General features: G+C 31.5%; 1 protein-coding gene across 2 annotated transcripts in view; it reads right to left on the minus strand.

The window, feature by feature from the left end:
- LOC127712673 (ubiquitin carboxyl-terminal hydrolase 32-like) overlaps nt 1-21,420 on the minus strand; it is a 57,360-nt gene extending 35,940 nt beyond the window's left edge. For both annotated transcript variants that reach the window (XM_052219263.1, XM_052219262.1), the window contains exons 1-13: nt 21,273-21,420; nt 19,279-19,406; nt 18,534-18,639; nt 16,493-16,611; nt 16,007-16,166; nt 11,730-11,861; nt 10,339-10,446; nt 9,733-9,848; nt 9,025-9,099; nt 7,133-7,216; nt 4,772-4,833; nt 3,135-3,240; nt 251-658 (exon numbers count right to left, since the gene is read on the minus strand). In XM_052219263.1, the coding sequence (XP_052075223.1) occupies nt 251-658; nt 3,135-3,240; nt 4,772-4,833; nt 7,133-7,216; nt 9,025-9,099; nt 9,733-9,848; nt 10,339-10,446; nt 11,730-11,861; nt 16,007-16,166; nt 16,493-16,611; nt 18,534-18,639; nt 19,279-19,406; nt 21,273-21,330 (1,662 nt within the window). In that variant the 5' untranslated portion in view covers nt 21,331-21,420. The remainder of the gene's footprint in view (nt 1-250; nt 659-3,134; nt 3,241-4,771; nt 4,834-7,132; nt 7,217-9,024; nt 9,100-9,732; nt 9,849-10,338; nt 10,447-11,729; nt 11,862-16,006; nt 16,167-16,492; nt 16,612-18,533; nt 18,640-19,278; nt 19,407-21,272) is intronic.
- Between the last annotated feature and the right edge of the window lie 1,297 nt (nt 21,421-22,717).

Consider the following 22,717-nt stretch of genomic DNA (forward strand, 5'->3'; position numbering starts at 1 on the left):
GGGAGAACACTGCATGGATTAAACTTCTGACATCAGGACATCATGAAGATGATTACATCTTTTTAACTATTGATAACCCTTATTATTAAATCTTTCTGAACATGCTTCCCATCTAGGGTATTACAAAATGAAACCATTTTCACTGTTCAACCTTCTTACTTTAGACTGACTAGATACCAACAAAGGACTATTGTCTACTGCAGCAGGTTTTAAAGGGAGATAATAATTTTCATTGGTCCATTATACTTACTTTAGATTGACTAGATACCAACAAAGGACTATTGTCTACTGCAGCAGGTTTTAAAGGAAGAGAATTGTTCATCTGTAGAGTTTTCTTCCTAAACTTTGGCGATGGGCTTGGACTGCGGTTCACTAAAGCCTGGTCTGGTGTATTAAGGCATGTTTTCAGAGGACTTGCACAATTTTGTGCCTTGATTGCATTGTTAGAGTGGTTATGTGTTAGACTAGCTCCACTGTAGGACTGAGACATGTTGTAACTGGATGTCTTGGCATTGACCATAATAACACTGTCATCCTCCCATGGTATGGCTTTCCCAGGATGTTTATTTTTAGTTATTCTATGTTGTGTTTCCTCATTGATAACTTTATCATTTATAGATGCTGTACCATTAATGTCTCCATTGATTTCTGTGACGTTCTACAAAATAAAATCATTTATTTATATCCTTTTAATTGATTGATTAACACTTCTTTCAGCACAGATGAACAGGCATACATACACAGGCAGACAGATGGAAGACAGACAAACTAACAGACAAGGTAACTGCAATATAAAATCCACTATGTTAGTCAGGGTATAATACAGGGCTTCCAAAATTTCCTGACGACAGCCGGACATTTTTCAAAGAAATATTTTTGACGGTCAATGATCAGCTGGATACTTAAATGTAACTGAGAGGATGCATAAATTGATATATGTGTCTAAATAATTAGTACTGTTATATGCAATAAAATTATTTATAACTGTTTTGTTTTCTTCATTCTAAAAATAAATAAAATATTATCCTCGGTATTGTGTCATTTTTCTGTGTATCGTAATACAGTAACCATCATTGCATCAATCAGCTTCAGTACCTGACTGTTCTCATGTTTTTGTTTCTGTTTATATAATCTATCTTCTCTCTGTGAGTACTTAACACTTTGTAAATTAAGGCCATCTTATTTGAAACTGTTGATGTTGGCTTTAATTGCAGTACAACTTGATCATCAATACACGTGATACTTTTCTTTTTGTGTATTGATTACCTGACCACGTGACTTTTACAACTGATGCGGTATTTATAGATAACATTGAGGAGGCCCGATGAAGGATATTGTTTTAAACCGTGTAAAATCTACTGAACAGTGATAACATTTTTCTTTGTACAATTTCCCAACCTGATTTAGAAAATAAGGAATAAATAAAAACATACTCAGTTGATAAATAATTTAATGAATAACAACATGATATTTTATGTAAGCATATAACAACAATAAAATGTCAGAAGAGCACAATGCTGACAAACACACGCAATAAATATTACAATGAGCACATTGAAAAGAAGCACAGATCACAGCACAAGATTAGAGTTCATTTAGTCTAATTAAAGATTTTACATTCATGAGCTTGCTAAATGCATTGTTCTGATAAACATGGCGGTTACGAACGGATTGCCATTTGCGGATAGCAGGAACAGGGTCAAAGTTTTTAACATCTACACCTACTAAGCTTATCCTCATAAGTTGATCTAAAGCGTCAATACCTAGACTACACCTTAGTCGATCATAATTCCCACGGCGGGACTTAACTTTACGTCGGACATCACCTCTTTCTCTATAACATCGGAAATTGTCTGAATAAATTCGGAGCAGGCATTGTTCTCTTGATATAATTTAGAAGTGATCACGGCACCATTTAACTTAGTCAAATCATTTATTGACTGAAATTTGTCCATTGGTTTTTCCTATATATTTTAGTAAATTTTCCCCTTGAGAGTACCCCAGTATTTAACACGATGTACAGTGTTAAATAAAATAATATATATCATACTTATTCATTTATAAATATCCTTATTTGAAGAATAACTTTTAAATATCAGGATACTTTTAAAACTGAATGCTCATTTAAAATAATATCTATAAAGCGTAATTAAATAGGATGTTGTTCCATACACACTTACATGTTTGACCTCGTTTACCGGATTACCTTTATGTACATTGTTATGCATCATTAATTCTATTGATAAAGATAAGCTAAGGACACCTCATCAAAGGTAACAAACCTGTAATCAGTGAATGATTTATGGCTTCAATATAACTTATTGAAGGGATAATTGTTTGACAGCTTGTTGTTATTTAAATAAAAGAAAACGTGTTTTTTCTACTTTTTATTGATGTACACAAGCTAAAGACCAAGCCGTACATTTATGTACCCAGAGGATTAGACTAACTGAGACACTTCAAAGTATCTGAAATATGCTGCTTCTGTTTTATTAAACCCAATTATGACCGAAATATCTTTGTGAAATAGATTGCCACAATTATAAACTAAAATGCCCAAACTGACATGCCCAAAGCCCCAAACGGACATTTTTATCGATCGATAGTTGGTAAAAATTGAAATGACCGTTTCATGAAAATGCCTTGAATAACAGAATGTGGCCCACCAATTCTATTTGACCGTTTGAGGCTGAGAGCAGCCGGTCTTTTTATGAAAGTTTCGGTCAAGTCCGGAATATATGACCGTTTTGGAAGCCCTGGTATAATATGCTCTATCAAGTTTTGAATCTTTTTTTCAACCTGAGAAAAATATTAATCAAACTGACCAAAAGTTGCTGAACACCTTTGTTTTATACAAGAAGACTCCAAGATATATGAGTTTTGAATGTATCCATTTAGATATGACTGATATAATATCAAAGTTTCCTGAGAAATGGATCAAAAAGCAATGCTTTGCTTAGGACATACAGACAGATGAACATTAAATCTATTTGACCCATTTCATTATTTGCCAGTCATGAAAATAAAAATGTTAAAATTTCTTGAGTAAATATTATTATTTAACAAAATGACATTCTCAGTTTATGATTGATTGACTGTTGCTTCCTTTATGTCCTTTCAGTTTATGATCTTACCTTAAAACTGACATATTCATTCCAACAATTCCACCATTGCATAGAAATTAGATACCAAATCTGTCCTACTTGGAATGCTTTCCTTGACTCTCTACTCAACCACTGGCTGTCAAAACAAAATATAAATCAGACATAAACATTCCTTTTTAAGCTTTCACTTCTTACAAAAATTCAAATTTGATGCTATATTTTTTTAATGTGATGCTATATTTTTTGAATGTGATGCTATATTTTTTAATGTGATGCTATCTGAATTGATTTTCTTATAGGTTGTGTTATGGATGCAATGCTATAATTTTTAGAATCAATATGGTATTTCAAGTTTCCCTGTTTCCCAGGATGTTTTTTATGAAATATCAGTGAAGAACACTTCTTACAAAAATTCAAACTTTCCAATCAAAATTTATAACTGGTAATAAAATATAAGAATTAACATTATTTTGGCACTGTTATTCTAATCTAGATTCTACCACTGCATCAAGTGTGATATATTATTTCTCCTCTATAGAGAGTTAAATTTTCTATTTCAAAATTTGGAAGTTGAGAGTGGATAAATGTCTTAAAATATACAGTGGTTGAATCTATTTCTCTAATGATTTTTAGACGATATGTTCTTTCTTTTTCAATGATCTGCAAAAGACCATGTTCTCTTTGTAGATGTGATCAGGGGTGGTCCCCAATTTTTGTGCTGTTACAATAGCAAAATCAGATAAAAGGAATGGTCACACTTTCTCATGATGTCACAATTATGTAATAAGATAAAAGTATGAATATTTGACTTCATAATAGAATTTTTACCAATGAAGAACTGAGATCAACAAGAGTTGTTCATAAAAAAGATAATTAACTGTTTGAGGAAAGTATAAATCAGCTAAGAATTAGGTAAATATATTTCTCTAATTCTTCGTCAATTTATCCCTTTCTGCACCCATTGTATAAAAAAATTTAATCAACGTGTGGTTCGTTTGATCTCAGTTCTTCATTTATTAAAATCCGATTATGACGTCGAATTTTCTTGCTTTCCTCTGAATTTCCTATTGTGTCGACATGAAAAAAGGCGACCATGCCTGATGACGTCACATAGAAGGAACACATCATTTTGCAGATCATTCGAAAAGAAGGAATACATTTGCCTGCGTATTGTTTGAAAATCATTAGAGAAACAGATTCCACCACCAAATCTCGTGTAATACGATATTTATCCACTCTCGACAGTTAAATTTTAAATATTTAAAACGCTCGGCGTGCCTCGCATTTTAAATTTGAAAATTTAACTGTCTCGAGTGGATAAATATCTTATCACACTCGATGCAGTGGTAGAATCTATATATATATATATATATTAAATTCCACTTGACTCATCAAAAATTTTATTCTTATTCTACACTGTACAGATATACTGAGTCACTGAATATTTGCCTTCAGCAAGTCAACAATGTCATTTTCCAAAAAGAAGGTGATAAGAAAATCAATGTTAACTTTCTAGAATAGCTGAGTTTATACATGTGAGTCACTGGCAAGTAAACAATGTTGATTTCCAGAAAAACTGAATTTATACATGTGAGTTACTGTCACAAGTAAAAAAATAATCATTTCTAGAATAAAGAATAATTCTTGCACTGTATTCTTAAACTTACTTTACTATGTTGCCTTCTTCTTCAGTCGACTGAGGTTTCAGTCCTAACACAATATGACAAATCTGCAAAATTTGGGTAAATTGTATAGTAACAACATATTTCATACAGAATGTAACAAAATTATATTACACTATAAAGCTTCAAATTAGTGACCTCAATAGTGGCAAAAATATGTTTTATTCAGTTTTTCAAGCATGAATGATGGTGAATATTATCCCTTGTTGAATTTATATCGTACTTGCAAGCTTGTGTAGTATAAAAATCTATTTGAGACAATATTCACCAATATGCATGTAATATTGTTGATTCATTATTATTTGTCGGGTACCAATTTTCTAGGATTTTGTTAGTATAGGTATTTTCAAGGAAGTAAACATTTTCTATTGGTATATATGCAGACTTTGGCAAAGTCACCAAATCAAATTTCCCTGAAAATAAAATTTCCCTCAATCCACAAAAATTTGTATCCAGTCAAAATAAATGAATCCCCAATATTAAACCCTATATCATTTACACAGTAAATGGTGGCAAATATAATTAATCCACAGTATTTCATAACTTGTCATTGTTTTTATGATGTTAAAAGAAAGATTGCAAAAAACAGTTACAATTTTTCGAATGGTTTTCATTTTTGTCAGTTAATTTATAAAAACATTGTGCAATAAATTCAAACTTAGACAGCTTAAGAATCCAAAAGCTTTAAAATAGATTTACATGTATATGAATCATATCATTTTGTGTGATTTATGATATATTATCTGTTTGACAACTGTATTTTTATATATCCTAACCCTATAATGCCCAGAAGTTATTGTCATGTTTACCCCCTTATTAAAAAAAACAGAAAATGAGACACAATTTTTTAAGATATATATATATATATATATATATATATATATATGAGTCTAAAAGATTGGTTGGTAGATTCTTATAGACTCTATAATATATATATATATATATATATATATATATATATATATATATATATGTGTCAGAATTCACCAAATTTTTATTTGCTTCATAATGTCAAAACTTTTAGAAAAGGTATCGCTAAAAAAAAATAGAATTCTACTTTGGACCGAATGTGATATTTCAATGTTCTTTTTGCAAAATTTGTAACAAATAAATGCTGTCAGTGTTTTGCTTTTGACCAACATTAATCAAGGTGCTTGTTAGCACTGAAGGGTAAAGATTGCTTTAATTTATCAGTGGGAAGTCAAATTAAATATTGCATAGTATTTTAGCATTGGTTGTAGTTGATTCAACAACAGTTCTGGACAAAGGAAGATAACTTCAATTTTTAAAGATGACTTTTGATATTTTTAGAACAGACATTAGATTCTTGCACCTTGCAAAATTAATGTCTGAGTGTTTATTTCATTGATAAATTCCTGAAAATGTTCATGGAATGGATGTATAGAATGTTATGATCAATGCACTATGTTTTGTGTATCTCAAAAGTAGTGTTGAACCTTGGAAGATTTAGATATCAAGTCAGTACCATAGGGTTTTGATTGCAATCTTTACCCAAAAATTATATTTCACACCGTATCTTTTGGAAATCAAATCTAGGGAGGACGAGGAAACATCAGGTACACAATATTTTTAGGTTAACAATAGAATAACCAAATTTATTTAGTTCACAAACTTTTGCTACATTTCCCACACCTAATTACTATAAATTCAGAATTTTTACACTGTTTTTGCAAATATCACGATCGGATAAAGTTTTGCCAAAAATAATTACTTTCTTTTTTAAATTTTGATAGCATTGTTTGTAGGCAGCATATCCTTAAATGGTAATAATCAATCACTAAATTTTGTCCATTGTTCAACCATCTCAATAATAAATGCATGCTAAAACTTCTGAATTTATAGTATATTTTTTCATGTGTAGAAGGCCCGAGAACAGTTATTTCGTAGTGCATTTCTTTAAGATAAAAAATGCAAATTATAAAAATCGCACCTGCTCTATCCAAAAAAGATTTTTACAGTGTAGTATACTACTTTTGGGACAAATTATATAAAAAAGTCTATCGGCTCTAACTCAAAATATGGATAATTTTATGTTAAGGGGGTCTGTAATTCAGGTTGACAGCTTCAGACAAACAAATTTTTGACCTTTTCACTTTACCTAAAAATTCATGCCCCAAATATTTTTACATGTAATTTCATCCCTTACTTACTATTTTATGCATAAAATATATAGAAATAAATTTGGAAGGTGTATGAAAAAAAATTGCAAGTTATACACTGTCCACACTAGAGACTCTATTTGTAGACAACGAAAATCAAAGGGTGATAACTGTGTCCCCGGACCAGAAAGTTTAGGGATTTTTCTACTGTTTGTATAATTCCTACCTGACTTAGAAGATTAAGAAAGTCATCAGCCAAAGTGTTGTTAACAGTCCATACTAAATATTCTTCTTGTGTAATACTGTCATCCTAAAGCGTTAATATAAAAAAAGAATAAATACATTAAATAAAATTTTATTTATTATGTACAATAAGCAGATAAAACAAGCATTCTGAAGATATTGCATATGCAACACAATTCCCCTGTTAGGCTGTTATTGTTGAGATTGTCGCGGGAACATAACGTCCGTACTATTGTACTTGTCCATTGTGGACGGAAATATGTTAGTTGTATATTAAATGCAATGGCTGAACAGTTGTCTTTATACACATTGCCTTAACTATCATCTATAGTTAGTTTTCAAATATATGTGACAAGAATCAATTTGTTATTAACTTTTTCATTGGCTACAAAATCACACTTCTACTAATGTAAATATGTCACTTCAAAATCAACTGCATTGAGATCTGTCTATACCTAATATCTTTGAGACAATCAAGTTTTTATTCTGATTTTACTGGATTTCTATACATTTTGGTTTACAAACATTAAAAGCAGAAAGAATACTCAATGTTTACCCTGGGCAGTGTTCCCGCCTGCCCTAAATAGAAGGGCGGCCCGCCCTTGGTGCCCTTACCCCTGCCCTTCTGCCCTCCAAAGTAAAAGAATGCCCCCTCTGCCTTTTCAAAAAAATAAAATTTCATGCCTACCGGCGTTTCCGGTAAAATTGTTACCTGATTGTGTAACACTAATTAACTGACAATGGGATTAAGTTAAAAACCTAATGCTTTGGCAGTTTTATCACCTTTGTTAATGATTGTTTACTGCTAATTAGTGGATTTAAGATAATTGAACAAATACTAGATATTTAATACAGAATGAAATGTCCACATGTTATCCATTTGTAATGTTTATGTTCAGCATGTACACCTGAAAAAATGTATTTCAGTAGGCAATAAAATCTTAAACAATTTTAAAGGCATACATAGTTTTGACTTTATTGGTAAAAAATGTTTTGTTTCATAACCATGAGTATGAAATTTAAAGAAGAATCAAAGAAATTTGTACATTGAACATAACAAGATTCACTTCCTGTTATACTTCTTGTATTTTATAACCCTCCTGACATAGAAAACAAAATTTATTTTTAAAAATGATGGAGAAAAAAGTAACTGTTTATACCTTCTGCAATATATTATTGCATCAATATAATATGATCATCTCCTGTCTCACCTGTTATATTTATAAAACTCCTTACTGAGGAGCACTTTGGTGTGCACTTAAAAATACTTTTTTGTAACAATTCACATGATAATAAATAATTCTCAATAACATATATACTATATGTTGGAACAAGTAATTTAAATGTAGATAATTTAATTACATTAAACATTCAATTTTGCATGTATAACTCCATCTTTCAAAACTACTTGCCTATTTTGGTATAAGTTATAAAAAATAGAAATTTCTGAGGATTATTTTCCTTACTAAATGTACAAGTTTGCTTAGATTAACATCAAAATGATATGCTTTGCTTCATGGTATGATAATTTGATAAAAAAAAATTCTTACTGGAACCAACATCAAGAACACATTAATTTCTTAATATGATTTAAATACAACTAATGTTCTCCAGCTGAGCTTAGCAATATTCAAGGTAATTTATACACTGTCCAACATTGCCCTTAAAATCTGGGTTATAACGCTAAATTGCCCTTTCAGACAACTAGCACCCTTCTGCCCTGAGATTCAAGCTGGAACACTGTCCCTAATACAAAAGATCTGTTTTGACAGGGTTGACATTTACACAGGGTTTTGCTTAGACAGGTTTTTGTTGATTTTTCTAAACATAAATTGTTTAAAGCTTAACATGTTTATACAAGAACAAATTATTTACCTTATCAGCATCGTGGCATGCTAAAATTTCCATTGCAACTGTTTCTGGATATAAATTATGGAACACATCAGATTCCTGTAAATTAATAATATTTGTTTAACAAAAATGTGTCCATAGTATGTGGATGCCCCACTCGCACTATCATTTTCTATGTTCAGTGGATCGTGAAATTTGGGTAAAAACTCTAATTTGGCATAAAAATTTGAAAGATCATATCATAGGGAACATGTGTACTAAGTTTCAAGTTAATTGGACTTCAACTTCATCAAAAACTACCTTGACCAAAAACTTTAACCTGAAGCAGGACAGACAGACGGACGGACGGACGAACGCACAGACCGAAAAACATAATGCCCCTAGGTGGGGCATAAAAATTTGTTGGATAAACAGACAAGGTGAAAGCAAAAAAGACCAAAATCCTAAGGTATAAAACCCAGTCTTTGTCTTTAACCAGAAAGCTGTAAAGATATAACTTTTTGTAATTATGATCTATTAAAAAATTCTCAAAAAAGTTGATTTTCAAAACTGAAATAAGACCATAAAACAATAACTTCTTTATCCCTCTTTTTATTACAATGTACATTGATTTTCTTGAATAGAACATAACTACAAGATAGGTGGATAAAGAGTATATCATAACTCAGTTACACTGACCATGTCTATGGTACTGACTATGTCTATGGTACTGACCATGACTATCGTACTTACTAATTCATGGCTTGCTCTATTCTCTGACCGTACAGCTAACATGGCTGTCAGCATCTGTATCAAATCTTCTTTGCTCAACTTTCCATCTTTCTTTTTACAAAATACTTTAAAACAAACTGAAAAAAATAACACAAATTCTAATACATTGGTGTGTTGTACATGTATGTGATTGACAGTACAGATGGCGGAGATTATTCTAAACATTAACATGTATGTAAGAGATTCACAGGTACTTAATGCTTGACATACATGTACTGTATACACACCAGTCAATTGTTGAAGACTGTATGATACCATCTACATGTCTTGTCTTATATGTGTTGTTGGGTTGTTTCATTGATGTATTAAGTGTACTGCAAAACTTCCATCCTACAATGTCATCTGACAATCTCCTTATACTCACGAAAATTTATATTTATACATGTATATGACTTAAAAGTGATTTTGAAAATGTTTCAATAAAATTTAAACAAAAGGATATATTTCATTACAAATTCAACTCGAAAGTTTCAAGTGAATACGAAAACTTAACATCATCTTAACACATCACACTTTTATATGTTAATTAAAATATAATAGTAAATGGAAATGATTGAGTAAACTTACATTTCTGTCTTTCCATGCTAGGTCCTCTACAACAAGCAGATATTCCACAAGCCATTTCCTTAAAGTCTATGTGGTTATCACAGTTCTCATCAAAAGCTTTAAATAATCCTGAAACACATACAATTAAAATATAGTGAGTGCTTTAAATAATCCTGAAACACATACAATTAAACCATAGTGAGTGCTTTAAATAATCCTGAAACACATACAATCGAACTATAGTGGGCGCTTTAATTAATCCTAAAATCTTTACAATTTAATCATAGTGGGTGCTGTAAATAATCCTGAAATCACATACAATTTAACCACAGTGGGCACAGTACTCATCAAAAGCTTTAAATAATCCCGAATCATATACAATTATACTTCCTTGGGCACAATTCCCATCAAAAGCTTCAATAAATCCAGAAAACACATACAATTAACCTACAGTGGGCACAGTTCTCTTCAAAAGCTTTAAATAATCATGAAATCACATACAATTAAACGTAACATTCATGACAGTATGCACAGTTCTCATCAAAAGCTTTCATAATTATGAAAACACATACAATATAACTGCAGCGGGCAGAGTTCTCATCAAAAACTTGAAATTATTCTGAAATAACATACAATTAAACTATAGTGAGCAACTACAGCATAATTTTCTTTCCTACATTTGAAGCAAACAGAAACTTATTGTTACTGCATCAACAACATCTGAGTCATAGTGACCTAATTTAAATAACAACATGGAATGTCTAGTTTAATCTAAATCTAGCCTATTGCACTGCTACTGCTTTGTTACTAAATTTCTCATAATTATAAACATGATAAAGTAGGTCTGTTAACCAATATAGTTGTCGGTAAGAATTGGGTAAATATATTTTATGGTCAAGTCAGTTTTGCAAATAAACAGTTCATACATTGTGTTTTTGTGGTGTGACAGGTTTTAATTTTTTGTCTTTATTCTTTAGTATTCATGATTCAACTATTTTATACATCTATATTGATACTCAAAATATATTTATTGCTTGTATTTTTTATAAATATGAATTAATGTACAAAATGTTTTACATGGTTTTATTCATGTTCCAAAATCTGTCTGGTCTTCATGCTACAAATGTTTTATCTGGTTGTACTCATGGTCCAATGTTTAATATGGTGGTATTCGTGCTCCAAATTTCTATATAGTTATATTCAAGCTGCCAACGAATAACATGTTAGTATTCATGCTACAAATATTTTATATTATTTGTTTTAATGGCCAAAAGATTTTTATTTGTTTGCATTTCGATTTGTGCCTTTTATGTTCAAGATATTCCAAACTTTTACAATTGAAAGAATGTCAGATATGCTAAATTCTTCAACACTGTTACACACAACAGAACTAATGTTGACAGACTACAAACCTTCTGATATATCCTGTGGTATAGGTGGACACACCATACTCTGAAATGTTTCCAGATCAAACTTCCCCGTCTTGGACTGGGATTTCAACATCCAGTATCGCTTCTCTAGTTCACTGATGTCAGTTTCTTCCACTGAAATATACATGTTATACATTGTAAAGTGGTAAACATACAAATTCTTACAATAATAAATTGTAAAAACTCTGGCAATGAAAAATAAACAAAACTCTGACAATAAACAAAATAAATAAAACTCAATAAAAAATTAAATGCTCTGCTGGAAGCAGCTGGATACGACCGCAGACGTTGAACCATGAACAGTTGGGGCAAGTATGGACACTACATTCAAGCTTGATACAGCTCTGAATTTGAATTGTGATTAAATATTTGACACAGCATAGGTTTCTGACACAGAATGAATGTGGTCAAAGAACTGAAAAATTTGAAAATGTACTTTTACCTATTATGGTTCAATATCCAAAATCTAGATACACAGTTAGATTCAGCATATCCAAGTACATCAAGAATTTAATTTATTTATTTATCGATGGACAAGATTATTTTTTTTTTTTTATTTTTTAAAGGGGGTCGTTTCATAAAAAAAAAAATTATATATAGCATTCTGCAAATTAATTTGAACAGAATAACAAACAAACCTACCACAAAGTCCTTCAAAAAATTTCCAAAATTTTTTTTTTTATAAATTTACAAAATATCATATCATCATTAACCCTTTCGCAGACAAATCCCAGTTTAGTCCCCGTTTACTGGGATCGACATACCTCTTTTATATTTCTCGCTGAAAAACATTGCGAACATAAGTTATCATTCTTTGTTTATGAGAAAGTATAAACAAGGGGCTTCCCTTTGTTGAAAACCATGTCAAAATTAACTGAAATTTATGGATTATACTTGAATTTGAAATAAGGGAACAATTCTTTTTAAATAATTTGGAAGAACTGAAGCCAGACTAGAATACTTTTTTATTTAACATAAAATGCCAATTTATCTACAGAAACACTTGGAATGGACATCATTCAGTGTAAGGAATTTGTACTACCATGCAACCTCGTAAAAATTTTCAAACTTTTGTGTTAAAAATTTACGATTTTGGGTCCAAAAGACGAATTTCGTGAATTTTCTGTATTTCAATGCTGAAAATTCGCAGATATGATTTTTTTCTGACAAAAAATTTATTAAAACATAAACAAAACTGTGTCCATGGTGTAAGTGAATAAAATAAAAACATAAATAACTACAGATAAGTTTTTATTGATATTTAATATGAAGTTCTCCCACTTGTGTCACAATAGCCAGGGAAACCATCGTCTCATAGTAACTTCTGTCAGGGCAGCTATTGGTGAAAGGGTTAATACAATATCTTTTAAAAATCTATAAAATTTACCTTTATTTTTCAAAGTATCTAATAATGAACAGTAAATTTCAAACTATAATATTTATACATAATTTCTAAAATTATTCAAACTACTGTGGATTCATTATTATTCGTTATATATTAATTTTCGTGGGTTTCGTTGGTACAGGTAAACCACGAATTTAAATGTTCAACGAAATACAAATTTTTATCAGGTTGTATGCAGACTTTGGCGAAACCACGAAATCAGGTATCCACTTAAATGCAAGTTTTCCGCAATCCACAAAAAATTGGTACCCACGAAAATAAATGAATCCACAGTATAATATTCATACATAATTTCTAAAATTAGAATATGATGCTGATCTTTTTTTAACTATGATTCTACTTTCAATTTCTATTAATTGTGCAATACATCTCTGAATTTGGATTGTGCTTAAATATTTGACATAGCACAAGTTTCTGACACAGAATGAATGTGGTCTTGGAACATAAAAATTTGAAATTGGACATATACCTTATATGGTCCAATATCCAAAATATAAATACATGGTTAGATTCAGCATATCAAAGAACCCCAATAATTCTATTTTTGATGAAATCAAATCAAGTTTAATTTTGGACCCTTTGGACCTCAACATGCTCAATATGGACCAATTTGATAATGGGGCCCAAAATCCAAAATCTGAATACATGATTAGATTCAGCATATCAAAGAACCCCTGTTGAAATCAAACAAAGTTTAATTTTGAACCCCGATTTGGACCAACTTGAAAACTGGGCCCAAAAATCAAAAATCCAAATACATGCTTAGATTCAGCATATCAAAGAACCCCAATAATTCAACTTTTGTTAAAATCAAACTCAATTAATTTTGGATACTTTAGACATTAATGTAGACCAATTTGAAAACCTGGTCCAAAATCAAATATCTAAATACAGTTAGATTCGGCATATCAAAGAACCCAAATAATTCATTCTTTTATGAAATCAAACAAATTTTTATTTTGGACCCTCACAACCTCAATGTGGACCAATTTAAAAACCAGGCCCAAAATCGAAAATCTAAAAAAAACGGTTAGATTCAGCATATTAAAGAACCACAAGAATTACAGACTTTGAATTAAACCCCATTGAAATTGTTCAAGAAATAACCAATTTATACAAAGTATTAGAAAAGTATTGTTTTTGGCCCCTTTTTCCTAAACATTTAGGGTCATAACCCCCCAATATCAATCCCAACCTTCCTTTTGAGGTATGGAATCTTGTGGTAAAATTTCATAGAGATCCATACACTTATACACAAGTTATTGTTCTCAAACAAGAAAAATGCTTGTTTTTGGCCCCTTTTTACTTAACAGCTACGACAATAACCCCCAAAATCAATCCCAACCTTCCTATTGTGGTATGAAAACTTGTGCTAAAATTTCATAGAGATCCATACACTTATATACTCAAGTTATTGTCTGTGAACCAAGTTATTGTCTATGAACCAGAAAAATGCTTGTTTTTGGTCCCTTTTTGGCCCCTAATTACAAAACAGCTAGGACAATAATCCCCAAAATCAATCCCAACCTTCCTATTGTGGTATGAAAACTTGTGCTAAAATTTCATAGAGATCCATACACTTATATACTCAAGTCTGCTAACCAAAATGTCTTCGGATGACAACACAGACATCGCCATAACATAATACGAAAACAAAAATTTTGTGGTCGTATAATAAATAATTCTTAAAATAAAAAATAAACAAAACTCTAAAATAATATTATTAATTAGCCGTAATCCTCGCAGCTTACAATTTGCAATCTTTATTGAGCTTTTCATTTTACCTTGAAAATATATACGGTAAGATAAAGGAGACAACAGTAATACCTTTTACAGTTAGGTATATAAATGGGTTTTTTTTGTCATCCTTAGCATCAAATATATCATGATATCCTAGTATTTGTCACAAGTAGTATATCCTTATTAATTCATCAAATAGAATTAAGCTGAACTCTTTGCATTTTTACTATCAATCATAAGTAGTGTAAACTATCAACACTTTTTTTTGGACATACCATTTACATCATTTCAATGGTTATCTAACTCATCAATCACACACACTGGTTACAATCCTCATGATCCTCAGAGCAGGGTTCTCACTATGGATTTCTGAAGGCGAGTCCCGGGACTCGTCATTTTTGGCCATGGTGAGTCCAACAGTAAGAAGAAGATATTTTATTGCAATATGATTTATTATTTTAGCCTTCATGACCTAATAGAGCAATGAAATGACGTTAATTCAGATTACTTTTAAACTTTTGCTATAAAATGATGATATGTGTGTTTAGTTTATACAAAATTTTACAATCTTGATGCATCTTTGGACTCACTAGTTTTGAAAATGGTGAGTCCAGACAGATTTTCATGAGTCCAGGACTCATGGACTCGCCTTAGTGAGAACCCTGTCAGCGATAGCAAAAAAATCTAATTCTTTTGGACATCAATTCTTAACAGCAAACATCATAATAAGAAAGATTCACCAGACAAGTAGTCTTTAAATCAATTGATGTCATAGCTCAGCTCAAATACAAATTATGGAAATAACACATCTGAATTTTGCATATGATATTGCCGTAAAAGTAGTAATTACATAGATGAAATAGCACATTAGTACTGTATGTATACAAATACACTGAATTAGAAATATTTTAATGTATTGAGAAATTATTTTCATGAATAGACATGGTAGATAGTGATGTTTGCTGGTGATTTTCTGTGTTTCAAAGCTTTGTTCAATGCATTTAATGGGCAGTGAAATATTTGTTTCAAGTTAATTTCCTGGTAAAATGTCTTCCGCAAAAAAATACAAAAATTTCCCGATATACTATTTATATAACCATAATGTGGGACTTACAGTGAGTTACACCAGCAAGTGTCTGGTAGAATGTGGGTGTGTCTGTATCATTTGACAAACTGATTGTAATGTCTTCCATCAGAAGCCATTTTGTAATAATTGTTGCACCAGGGTGCTGAAAAATCCATAATCTGAACTGTTCAAAGGTAACTTGGTCTCTCTGAAATCAGAAAAAGAGTATTATTTGAAACATTGATTATCTTCCATTACAAATCTATTTTTCAACAACTGTTTATTACTTCCTTAAAAAAACGTATATTGATGATTCCTTGAAAAAAAAAAATTTTTTAAACAGGAATTAGGAATCTGAAATATCTAAAAGTGCTCACAATTTACAACTCATAACAGTGAAGCTGTTGACCAAATGTAAGGTCATGCTGTTTAGAAGGGTGGAGGGATGAACAGACTGACAAATGGAAGGACTAGGTGATTGCAATATATCCCCCATTTCTAGAGTGGAGGTATAATATACAAGTAAATACATACATCTAAGAATAATTCTGACACAGCGTGAGAGACCTGACCCTCTGTTTCAATGATACGTCGATCCATCTCATCCTTCTGGACCAAAGTATAACTGTCATCAGCATACATTCCAAAAATCACTGGAAAAAGTTATCAATATATTATTACATTATTACAGCAAAAACCTTATAAACATGTCTAATTTTTTCAAACTAACAAAAAATGAATTTGAAATTCAGTTCGATGACAAGTTCCTTATTTTTGTACTTTCACTTACAGTTGTTTTGCTTATGGGTAAAAAAAGCATTAACTTAGAATTATAAACAGAAAAATAAAGGTTTTTTTAACATCTATATTATTATACAATTTTGTTCAGTCGCCTTAAAATCAATTTATGGTCAAAATGACTTTTGCATCATCAAATAAAAATAAGATGTGGTATGATTGCCAATGAGACACCTCTCCACAAGAGACCAAATGACACAGAAATTAACAACTATAGGTCACCGTACGGCCTTCAACAATGAGTTAAACCCATACCACATAGTCAGCTACAAAAGGCCCCGAAATGATAAATGTAAAACAATTCAAACGAGAAAACTAATGGCATAATTTATGTACAAAATAATGAACACAAGAGTGCACACGCTGAAATGTCTCGCCTTCTTTACTAATCATTGATATTATGTTGATAGTCCTAAATATAAAGCTTTATTACAACTGTCACATAAACTTAACATTAACCAAGTAAACTAAACATTGACCAATGAACCATGAAAATGAGGTCAAGGTCAGATGAACCATGCTAGGCAGGCATGTACAGCTAACAATTCTTCCATACAACAAATATAGTTGACCTATTGCTTATAGTTTAAGAAAAACAGACGAAAACACAAAAACTTAACACTGAGCAATGAACCTTGAAAATGAGGTCAAGGTCAAATAAAACCTGCGTGACTGACATATAGATCATAAAATATTTCCATACACCAAATATAGTTGAACTATTGCATATAGTATTAGAAAAAAAGACCAAAACTCAAAAACTTAACTTTGACCACTGAACCATGAAAATGAGGTCAAGGTAAGATGACACCTGCCAGCTAGACATGTACACCTTACAATCATTCCATACACCAAATATAGCTGACCTATTGCATGCAGTATTAGAAAGAAAGACCAAAACTCAAAAACTTAACTTTGACCACTGAACCATGAAAATGAGGTCAAGGTCAGATGACACCTGCCAGCTAGACATGTACACCTTACAATCATTCCATACACCAAATATAGTAGACCTATTGCATACAGTATAAGAAAAACAGACCAAAACACAAAAACTTAACTATAACCACTGAACCATGAAAATGAGGTCAAGGTCAGATGACACCTGCCAGTTGGACATGTACACCTTACAGTCCTTCCATACACCGAATATACTAGACCTATTGCTTATAGTATCTGAGATATGGACTTGACCACGAAAACTTAACCTTGTTCACTGATCCATGAAATGAGGTCGAGGTCAAGTGAAAACTGTCTGACGGGCATGAGGACCTTGCAAGGTACGCACATACCAAATATAGTTATCCTATTACTTATAATAAGAGAGAATTTAACATTACAAAAAATCTGAACTTTTTTTTCAAGTAGTCACTGAACCATGAAAATGAGGTCAAGGACATTGGACATGTGACTGACGGAAACTTCGTAACATGAGGCATCCATATACAAAGTATGAAGCATCCAGGTCTTCCATCTTCTAAAATATAAAGCTTTTAAGAAGTTAGCTAACGCCGCCGCCGCCGCCGCCGTAGCCGGATCGCTATCCCTATGTCGAGCTTTCTGCGACAAAAGTCGCAGGCTCGACAAAAAACCAAATATGATATACAGATTATATATTTATTTCTCATATATATATATTTTTTTTTTCGTATCATCTTTAAGGCATGTAAATGGAAACACAGGTTTGAGCTAACTGTGTGGTTATAAAGAGTCCATGTCCAAAAATAATTCTTGCAGTGTAAAAATTAAATTCTCAGGGTAAAAACTGTCTACTTACATTTAATTCTCTCTTCTTTGGTTCCCTTGGTCAGAACTACAAGTCCACTGATTAAATCCTTGTAATTAAGTCCCTTAGATGAGCCGCCAAAGCCTTTAAATATTAGCTGTAAAAGTCAACAAATTTATATAATACTGAGTCACCAAAGCCTGTAGATATAGGCTGCGAAATTAATAACATATTTATTTTATACATGTTATTCCCGTCAAACGGTTCTAATCTGTAAATATAAGAAACTTGATGCTGATCAACATGATCAATACCTATGTTTTAACACAGTTTCATGATGATGTAGGGAAAAAAAGTAGTAATGTCGAGAAGTCTTCCTTCTGCAAAATTTTTCCCTGGGCTACTTCAACTTCTAAAGATTAGATTAAAACTTTTGCCCATTTGTGTAGAGTACTTGTAACCAAAAATATACTAGAATGGCATGTACATACTAAATATAATTTTGGGAATACTGAATATAAAGAACCTAATTTATAAGGACAGACAAGTATTGTTTAAAGAATGAAAATTCTATGTATTATTAATTATAAGATTGAGTTACAAAATTTCTATGTATAATTAATTATAGGATTGAGTTATTCAATTTTACAAACATAAAATTTAAAGCTCTGAATTAGGATACCAGATATATGAAACTGATTTTTCCATTAAAAACATTCCAGTCATAAATCAATCTATGGACCAACAAAAAACATAAGCTTGACTTTACATTAAATTGCATAATAAAGCTACTTACTTTTGAAACCGGGGCTGGTACACCATCTCCTAGTACTTCTCTTAAGAACATTGCTTCGGTCATTAAACCACCAAAAGTCGATGACCTCTTAAAAGCATCTTTCAGACGTTTTTGTTCTAAGTCTCGTACTGAAAAAAAAAATTTTGTTTGTCAATTTACTGAAGAAACAGTCAAAATTTTAACACTCATGTTTAACTTACTGTAAGAAGTTTTGCATACTCATGAAATACAAACTGGTAACAGTAGACTCTGGCAAATTGGAAACCCCAAAAAAACTAAAAATATCCAGTATCCGATATCTTCAATTAGATGATTAACAAATATTTCCTTCAAGTTCCTTTAATATTGGCCTCTAGGCACAACCAGAATATACCAAGAGCCAATAAATGTATTTCTGTATTATTTCAGGTACATGTTTGGATAGATATGTGTAACAGCATGGTTGATTGTACTAATGTTTTCCATGTAGCAAGACTGTTCCCCCCAATCTTTTTAAATCATAGATTTTCTAATTATTCCATTATCACCATGCTTTAAATTTAAAAAACACAACACTAGAAGTTATTCCCAGCTTTCCTTTAACATGTTTAAAAAAAAGTTCTAAGGAATACACTGATCATACCTTCCGCTATATACAAGGCATATACAATGTATATGTCTGTTGGCATGTACATACAATGTACATGTCTGTTGGCATATTCATTGTATATGTCTGTTCAGAACCTCAAAATTACCCATGGACTCGGTTATGAGATGTTAGCCCTATTATATTCAGTTCTTATCATATGTATACCCCATGTTCATTTCATTTTGAAAATCCGTCATAATAACCGGCTTTATCATGTTCTTGGATTTCATGCATTGACCAAATATGTGCAAAATACAGAAATAATCACAGTATCTTTATAACAGCATTGAACAGAGTTCCTGAAAAGTGGTGGTCCGAAGAATTTGACCACTAAAATTTTGATATTTTGCAATAGAAATAATAGTGAGGACCAGCAGATTTTCCCAAAAGACCACCAGGGGAAAAAAGATTTCGCGAACTCTGATTGAAAGTACTGCTGGAACATGTACACAATTACATATATAACTATTTCAAAATAAATCTACAAATCTTTAATATTTCAACAGCACTTCAGTGCTTTGATATACAATGAATAAGACTAACATTTTCCAACTAGGGGCCCAACCTGCCACAATGTGAAAATTAACATAAGCACTATTGGCATTTTAATAAAAAAATTTAAGGGCCCAACACAAATTTTAGTAGCATTGGTTACTGGGCTCCTGCTAATCTTTTTTCCCTGATATGATCTAAGATAAGTTATCTTTCTTTTGCATAAGTACAGCTGCCATCTTGTTACACAAGGAACTTGTTTAAATGAAATAAAAATCAGTCTATTTGTGCTGTCTGTTAAAATGCAATTGAATCAATTTAAAACTTAACCCTAAATTATTATAAATTTCATCTGTTTTGGGATTTAAGTTCAAAACCAAAAGATTACAGGGGATGCGAGGATTTCAGGGGATACAATGTAACCCATAAATTAATGGCATAAAGCATACAACATATAAATAGAATATGAAGCCTTTGCAAGGAAATTATATTGAGAATGTTTTATACTTTCAGAGTATACAGGTGACAGACAAAAAGGTTTAATACAATTTAAAAAGATTAGACAGAGATTCTTCCCAATTGTGCAAACATCTTAGAATAAAACAGCTCAGTAATTCTTTCTGAATCCCAAATTACAGGGAGGAAACTTCTTTCATTCACGACAAATAACGCAAATTCATGTTAACATGTAAAATATTTTCACACTCATTTCATTTTTAATACTGCATTTTGAGTATAAGTATGTTGACAAGTATATGATTGCAACTACAAGTGTTTCTGGATCAACAGGATGTAATAATTTTACAGACGAAAAAATGTCAACATAAATTTGCAATATTCATAAGGTGTGTTTTCAATAAAACTGTTTTCTTACATCGTCTGACAGCTTCCTCATAAGGAATATAAGATAATTTTGATTCTTTTCCTCCCATTCTAACGTTTATAATTTATCAAAGATCCAAAACAGTCACTCTAAACTGTCAAAAGTGTCAAAATTCAGCCGATCGTCATCCATATTACATCACGCGATGTTGACACAAGTCTCGCGAGAAAAAGAAGGGATCGGACAGGTGCCCAATGGTTGAAATAAGTATTTTCCCGCGGAGTTTTGAAAATCAGTAGCCAAATAACTTCTTATATAAAGTTTGGTGTCATTTGAACTCTTTTAATTTAGGATTAATAAACTTTCATTCATGTGACATACTCACAAACGATCACAAATATATCAAAAGATCTACTTCAGTTGTTGTCCATTCGTTTGATGTGTTTGAGCTTTTGATTTTGCCATTTGTCATGAGGTCGTAATGGGGGTATCTTCATGACGAATAACGGTAAAAAATCTTGCCAAATGACTTTAACGGTAATTTTTGGTGCATGACGATAAAATGTACACTTTCTTTTAGACGATAAAAAAATCGACTGATTTTGACGAATCACGTTAAATTTTTTCCAAAAATAACAATAACGATAATTATTTGAGACCTCTGACGAATCACGATAAGCCGGATATTTTGACGAATCACGGTAAAATTTTAACCAATTTGACGCTAACGGTAGCCGAAAATGACCGTTTGACGCCTGACGGTTAAGGGCATTCCTACCCTCTTGTCATGATTTGATAAATGACTTTCCGTTTTGAATTTTCCTTGGAGATCGGTATTTTTGCTATTTTACTCTTTTTTTTAAACATCCACAAAAACTTTGAATTAAATTTGGGACTATAAATACAATATATAGTGTGTGAAAAATAACAACAACAAAAAACTCCAAGGAAAATTCAAAACGGAAATTCTCCCTTATTAAATGGCAAAATCAAAAGCTCAAACGAATGAAAAACAACTGCCCATATTCCTGCCTTGGTACATGCATTTCCTTATGTAGAAAATGGTGGATTAAACCTGGTTTTATAGGTAGCTTATTAATAACCTCTCACTTGTATGACAGTCGCATAGAATTCCATTATATTGACAATAATGTGTGAGCAAAACAAACAAGACATAACAAAAAAGACTGGGTCTTTTATAGCCGACTAAACGGTATGGGTTTTTCTCATTGTTGAAGCCGTACGGTTGCCTTAAATTACTTACATCCACTTTATTTGAAGTTTGTTGAATAGTTATCTCATTGGCAGTCATACTTCATCCCCTTATTTTTATAATAGGTAAAAATGTAAAAAATTGGGGTACCTGAGCAGTCAACATAATAAAAGTTACATCAAGTTGTGTTATAATCGTCTTAATCTCTATAAAAACAAACTACTCGGAAAAACAAAATGGCATATATATAGACACTCTATAGACAAAGCACATAACTGAGCAA

Source organism: Mytilus californianus, unplaced genomic scaffold (genome assembly GCF_021869535.1).
Source record: "Mytilus californianus isolate M0D057914Y unplaced genomic scaffold, xbMytCali1.0.p SCAF_8, whole genome shotgun sequence".
Classification (NCBI taxonomy): domain Eukaryota; kingdom Metazoa; phylum Mollusca; class Bivalvia; order Mytilida; family Mytilidae; genus Mytilus; species Mytilus californianus.